At 33.0% G+C, this 7,772-nt stretch overlaps 1 protein-coding gene across 1 annotated transcript; it reads left to right on the top strand.

The window, feature by feature from the left end:
- Positions 1–4,798: 4,798 nt before the first annotated feature.
- MS3_00008955 (uncharacterized protein) lies at positions 4,799–6,326 on the top strand (the record flags this gene model as incomplete). Its single annotated transcript, XM_012946969.3, has 1 exon — positions 4,799–6,326. The coding sequence occupies exon 1, from the start codon at positions 5,178–5,180 to the stop codon at positions 6,324–6,326; it is 1,149 nt and encodes a 382-aa protein (XP_012802423.3). The 5' UTR covers positions 4,799–5,177.
- Positions 6,327–7,772: the final 1,446 nt, after the last annotated feature.

Here is a 7,772-nt window from a genome sequence, read left to right as displayed (position 1 = left end):
TGGTAAATTCAAGGTTAAAATAAATTGTTTTTGGATACGTAGGGGGCGAGGTTGAATTTACGAATAGCCAAGGCTTCAGTTAACCTAAGAATTCGCCCTTGACAGTTTCCATACAATGTTTTAAAAACTGTATTGATGCCAATTTTGTGCCCCGTTTCAATTATGTGCTTCACTATTGATAAACATGATTTTCTACCCCCCACGTTGATCGGATCATTTGGCATACACTGATTTTAAAGCCATCTAGGCACATGTTCTATGGCCCTTGATTGAATTGTTCGATTACTCTTCCCTATAAGTGTGTGTCCACACAAACATGTAAATTGGTAAATACAATGTGATGTGACGTAATCATTTTTGCATTGTCTAAATTTATTTGGAATCATGGACGTAAACTTTTCGATCACAACCAATTGAGCAGCATAATAGGTTTACTCGATGGCTGCTTTCAATCTGTGTCTTAAAACTATTCTATTGGATTCATCTCTATATAATAGATAGATATAAACTTTATTCTTTGGAACTGAATAAGCGAGAGATCTTGGTGTTGACTGACTTTTGCACCTATTTATAAACTTTATTGAATAACCATTTAAGACTAATGTGTGAGTCAGCGAATTTTCATCTTCTTCAACCGCATCAGTAGTGCAAATTCTTTGAATCCTATTAAAGAGACAGTTAATCAAGCTTCACTTGTATTGTGATGGACAGAAACTATGAAAGTTTAAATATTGCCCTGTCCAAGTTGGTTTCTTATAAACTGACCATCTCATAGTATCATTCCCCCTTTGACTCTAAAGTATGTCTAAAAAGAGCAATTGGCCATTATTTTCTGCTTTATAGGTCATTAAGATATCATTTTGAACCCCATTGAGTTTATCTAATAACTGAGAAACCTCAAAATCATTACTAAATATAACTAGGCTACCATCCATGTATCTTCTATACAAAGTTGCCTCGTTAATGAGATTACTTGTCATATCAGAAGTACGATTTTTCTACTCATTGGAATATTACAAAGGAATACTTATTATTAACTCTTCAACCAATGCTCAATTTCTTTAAAACGATCAATTCCAACCTCGGTGTTGATACTTATAAACTATGAGTATGAGTATGAGTATGTGTTTCCATTTATTGTATACTGCCTACATAAAAATAGAATATTTGTGATGATGGAGAAGATTTGTACCTCAGATGGATGATTTTGATGGATTTTTGTTCTCTGAGCTGGATGGTTTGGTCGTGGAGCTTTCATCGTTCTTCTCAATGATATCATCAGCACAAAGTTCAGGTACACGTAAAGGATTCGAACATCGAGCTGTACAGTACAAGCTGTGAACCACGTGTGGAGAAATTCGAACACTTCACCTAAAGTTTGTGTTGATGATGTTGTTCAGAGGAAAGATGAAAGTTCCACGACCAAACCATCCAGCCCAGAGAACAAAACTTCATCAAAATAGAACATTTGTATTTAGAAAGTGTGCGTAAAGTTTTGACAGTTTACAATCTAGTTGTTATCAGTCAAATCATAATAGTGTATTAAGTTCAATTCTCATCACTAATAAGTGTGTAATTCAGAGTAGGTATTTATGCACTGCTACTTAATTCAAGGGTATGTCTTTCAGTCTACTTTGATTTAGGTAATTCTTGTAGTATCACAAGTCCTTAAAACCAAATAGATTAATTTGTACTCCTAATAAAAGGGTTGAGTTTCTAAATTGAGATTTCCGGTGGACGAAGGGTTTATACTTAACAATCGGCCAGCAGAACAAAAAAACAATCTCCATGCTCACTAACCAATGAATAGTAGTTAATAGTGGTTAGGCGCTCACGCGTAAGACTGATAGGTCCTGGGTTCGAATCCCGCGAGGCGGGATCGTGGATGCTCACTGCTACGGAAGAGTCCCACAATAAAAATAAACGACTGTCCAGTGATTCCAGGTTTTCCATATTGGTCTAGCTTTAATTTATTTATGATCTCAACTATTGAAAATACTACATTCTCCACAAAACCCATTCCGATACCAATATTATTCTCTTCTAATCTTGAGTTGCAAGCAAAAACTTTAGATCAAGTTTCAGTATGGTCGTTAAGCCTAGTAACCAATTATTTTAATTATCTCACTTTTATTAGAGATTGTTCAGAAGTTAAATAACTTAACAGTAACCTTTCTATTTATTATATTGGATGGTATCAATCCTAGAAGAGCTGCAGGCGGAGTCAACCAATATCAAAATCACAATCTTCAATACCAATGTCAAGGCAGTCCTACTGTACGCAGATGAAACTTCGAGAACTACTACAACCATCATCAAGAAGGTACAAGTATTTATAAATAATTATCTACACAAGATACTCAACATTGATTAACCGGATACCATCAACAACAGTGTTCTATAGGAGAGAACAAACTAGCTTCCAGCTGAAGTGGAAATTAGGAAAATTCGATGGAAATGGGTGGGACATACATTACGGAAATCATCAAACTGAATCACGAGGCAATCCCTAACTTGGAATGTTGAAGGGAAGCGGAAAAGTGGAAAGCCAAAGAACACAATACGTCGGGAAATAGAAGCAACTGTAAAGAGCTGGAAAGGATTGCTTAGGACAGGGTTGGATGGAGAGTGCTGGTGGTCGGTCTATGCTCCTCTACGAGGATTCACAGGCGTAAGTAAGTCATGGTGATTGTCATCTAAAGCGAAAGAACACGATATGAATAGTCGGAATTATTATTCTCAATTGATTATAAGTACAATCAGTTTACCTTGATTTATTTATTTATTCAATGTGGTCAGTTCATTTGATGTGACAAATGTGGTAAGTATCAATGGAATTAAAGTTTATTGATTTTAAAGTATTATTTATCACTGTAGTTGATGTTATTCATACAAGTATAACAGATGTTATATTGTCAGATTGTTCAAATGAACAACCTTTACTATTTCATTTGATTAACAACTAATAGGAATAAGTACTTCACAATATACAGCTACTTAGAACTGTGATGACATTTTATAACAACTAACAGCGTGGTGCGTACTCCTTTTATTGATATAAGTAGTATGTGACGCGAGTCAGGAATGTAATGTCTGGCAGCGGAAGTTGGGGAAGATCAATAAAGGAAGAGCGGGAATAGAAAGCAATTAGTATGGAAATGCAAGAACAACGAAGTTCGAGATAATTATTGAACATTTTGCAAGTTAAGTATTATAGTATGGTTTTTCTATTTTGGCAAGTAACTCTGTAATTTTGTGCTAAATACAATTCGGTTGTCCTCATCTGTGTTCTCCTTCACTACAACAGTAATTAACTATTCATTTCCATAAATAAATTGTAGTTAGTAGTGGAATCATGAATGTAAATTTCGTCTTATTCATGACTTATCAGTTAAATATACCATCATTATAGTAATGATATTTTCATTCGAAGCTGAACATAATACCTTATCGTATTAGCTATAATCTATCTATCTATTCAATGAAATTTGTAACAAAAAAGAACTCTATCAAGTTAATCATTACCGGATGAATATAGGCCGATGAAGATTGTTAAAAAAATTGAATTCTAAATACCACTAATTTAATAATTCAAATTCTTACAAACAGTAACGTATGTAATCTGGATTGATCTTTTATAATTCACTTTCCTATTCTGCGAAAACATATACATGAAATGTTTCTCATTGTTTTGTTGAATTATTATTTCTTTCAGAAATATCTACAAGCACTATAGGCAGAGATAGATGGTGGCTAGCAGTAGAACTCAGGACGTGTGTTTCATCCTGTTTAAAACTCGTCATCTGGATGTACTTAAATCTCAGGGATCGAGTCCCAGAGGGAGCATTAACTTTAGGATACAAGTACGTCGAGTTGACGAGTCCCAAATGGGACGAAATGCGCGTCCTGGATTCCACTGCTAGTCACTATTCATCTTTACTTAGGATACATATGAGTTAAGGCAATATCGAGGCAATCGGCACAAAATACACATATGTCAATAAGAGACTGATCAATTGCAGTCCTAAATAATAATGGGAAAATTCAAACAATCAACACAAAAATAAATGTCTACAGGTGTTTGTTATCTCAGTAGTATCTAAACAACATAAATTTTCAGTTATTATTTGTCTCGATGTTCATCAAACAATCAATCTAATTAGACATTGTAAACTTCTCATAATTGCGTATTAGGCTATATTGTTGTGTTGCGAATGAATTCATTTCACAGTTCATGTATATTTATAGGTACACAGACTAACCCTACCAAAGACAAGTGTGCAGTGACCTTGAGTAAGCATAGAATCCACAACTATCACTACCACTACTATAGACCGTCGCGCGAGAGACGGAAAGGCCTGAGTTCGAACTCTATGTGAGGGATCGTGGATGTGCACTACTGAGGAGTCCCATACTATGACATAGATACTGTGCGCATTGCCTTCATTCACAAGCATTATATGCAAAGATGGATAGTAACTAGCAGTGGAATCTAGAATTCGCATTTCACCCCATTTTGTGACTCTTCAACTGGATGTACATACATCTCAGAGTTGATGTTCACTAGGATGGGACTCGAACCCATTATCATTCCATTCAAATGCCATCGTATTAATCACTTAACTACTATGTCCTAATAATCACTTGTTTGTGCAATGAATTGAAGTGTAAATTCACTTGATATTGTTTACTTTTCAAATCGAACGAAACCTACAATCCTGTTTCTATCCATTTCTAACCACCTATATTTATAATCTGAATATTTAAATAATAGATTTATGCGTAGAATATAATAATTGATTTGTCTAAATTTCTATTGGTTAATAAATTAATCAAATGATTGAATTATCTCGTTTTTGATTGGTTGAATTATAATTCAATTTCTGATTGGTTAAAATGAAATCTATTTGAACTTGAAATATTTCATTTGATCATGATTGGAATGCAAAAATCCATACGAGTGGATGATCATGATGATGATGATGATGATGATGATGATGATGTTGGCAGCGATGATATTGGTGATGTGAGAAACTTCATCTGATGCATTATAAAGCAAACATACACATATATATTTCATTATATCTATGTATATACGAAATAAAGATCCATATAGGAATGTTACAGAACAATAAATGAATTGAACATTATAATATGCAACTAAATCATTGAAAATAATGGAATATCATATTACACAACATTCATTTATGGATTATGGAGATGATAATGATGATGTTGATGATTTGAAAAGTCATTTCTCTAACATTTATTCCCATGAAGAAAAAATCAATAATCAATCAAATATGTATGATACTATGATTGATAATTTACAAGATGAAATGAATCCCGACTATTCAACTAGTAATAATAATGGTAATAATAATAATAATAATAATGATAATAGTCGAAAAGAGTCAACAATATTAAATCAATCATCATTAATGTGGCTTGATGATTCATTAGATACAGATATTCTACCATTATCTGGATTAAGTGAATTATCATCATATAGTATTCCTATAATATCAAATGATAATTCAGAAAATGATGATTCTAATTGGAGTATGTGGTTAAAAACATGTTCATCTCAATCACCAGCTACTGATAGGAAAGCAAATAAATTTACTATTAAATTATCAGATGAAGATTTTTCTATTCATCATCAAGAACCAGATTATGCACATCATAGGCATCATTATCAACATCATCATCATCACCACCATCATCATCATCATCATCATTGTCAACAGTATGATCAATGTCAAAATCATAGTACAGATAAGGAAATTAACTTAACAAATGAAGAATCTTTGAAGAAAACAAATGACACTGACAATAATATTGATGATATTGGACAACAGCAACAACAACAACCACGTAGGGATTCATTAAACACTGAAGTGACAGAGAAAATCGAACCCATTGAAAGCGATATTGATAATCCTCCTCATTTCCGGGATAAATATCCTTCTCATCATTATCATCATATTCATTATCACCATCATCAGCATCATCATCACCACCACCATCATCATCATCACCATATTCATGAAGATCAACAATCATCTCTGAATGAAATGACTAATTCTATTGAAGAATGTAATAAATGTCAATCATTTGAATTCAAACGAAATTATACACTGGATAAAAATCTGAATGATGTTATCAAGGATAAAGATAATGATAATGATTTTATCAAAACGATTGATTATTTAGATGAAATGTTCAATTTAGAATTGACTGATTTTTGGCATACATCACATAATCGTGTTATTCAATGGTTGAATAATAATATACAACAAACGATGTCAACATTAAAAGATTAATTTAATTCAATTTCATTCTTTAATTATAGTCTACTTATTCAATTACTACTTAAATACTATTTGTTAGTAGTATTGGACAATATGAAGTATTAAACAATAATTATGAGTAATTATTGTATGCAAACAAACAAACAAGCACACACCAATGTTGTATATGATGATACTTAGTTATTTTATAAATGACTATTAGCTCTAATCCATGAGTGTAAATAATATAATAATTCTAGTTATATTCTGATCTATTGTCCATATTTCACTGTATATAAGTATGATTTTAAAGAAACAAATACACATATATATACAGATTTATGCAGTTTTTTTTGTTTGTTTATTCTGTACTATGTGTGATTATGTAATAGGTAGTATGGTATATACATACTTCTCCATTGTATATTGATTAAATTCTTGTTTGTATAATCTGTAATAGTTCATATGAATGGATAAAACTTATGTGTCTATGTGTATATATGTTTCTATCATTATTGTTATTTCACTGGTTGAAATCATGAGTCAATTGAAGCTAGACCACCATGGAGAACCTGGAAGCACTGGACGGACGTTTCGTCCTAGTATGGGACTCACCCATAGCAGTGCGCATCCACGATCCCGCCCCTCGTGAGATTCGAACCCAGGACCTATCAGTCTCGCGTCAGGCGCTTAACCAACTAGACCACTGAGCCGGTATAACTTCAACCAATTCACGAAGTTGCGTCACCGTATACCATTGTCTTCAGTGAGTTCCTATCTCACAACAGATCTGGTTGAACTCAACTGGTAACGAATTCTCATTAGAACTTCAGGAGTAGATGAATTCATGAGTCAAATAAAGGTAGAGAATCATGGAAAACCTGGAAGTATTGGATGGCTGTTTCATTCTAGTATAGAACACCTCAGCAGTGCGCATCTATGATTCTGCCTCGAGAGGTTCGAATCAAAGATCTATCAATCATCCAGTACTTCTAGGTTTTTCATAGTGTTTTAGTTTCAATTGACTCATGATTTCAACTATTGAAATTATTAAAATCTCCACAAAATCTCTTCGGATAATCATTAGTATGTAAAATGAATTTGCATAAAATCATATTTTATAACTAACAGAATAAAACGTTTAGAAACTACTTCAAATGGTACTGAGTTCGAGTCTCAGAGTGAACATCAACTCTGAGATTTAAATACATCCAACTGACAAGTCCCAAATAACTCTAAGTGGCGCACATCCTGGGTTCCATTACTAACCATTATTCATCTTTGATTATCATTCATTTTCAAAGAATCAAAATGTACTATTCTGAGCTAGACTATAAAAAATAACTATAACTATATAAAATCCCTACTTTTGATGCATAAAAGTATTATAATTATTTCATAGTTTACACTACGAAACAATCTTAGTCAGATTATCATTGGAGGCAGAGTTTTGAGCACTACGTATTTAAAATCCTACCA

This window comes from Schistosoma haematobium, chromosome 5 (genome assembly GCF_000699445.3).
Source record: "Schistosoma haematobium chromosome 5, whole genome shotgun sequence".
Taxonomy (NCBI): domain Eukaryota; kingdom Metazoa; phylum Platyhelminthes; class Trematoda; order Strigeidida; family Schistosomatidae; genus Schistosoma; species Schistosoma haematobium.
The sequence above is the reverse complement of the archived record's forward strand: the minus strand, read 5'-3'. Positions and strand labels throughout refer to the sequence as shown.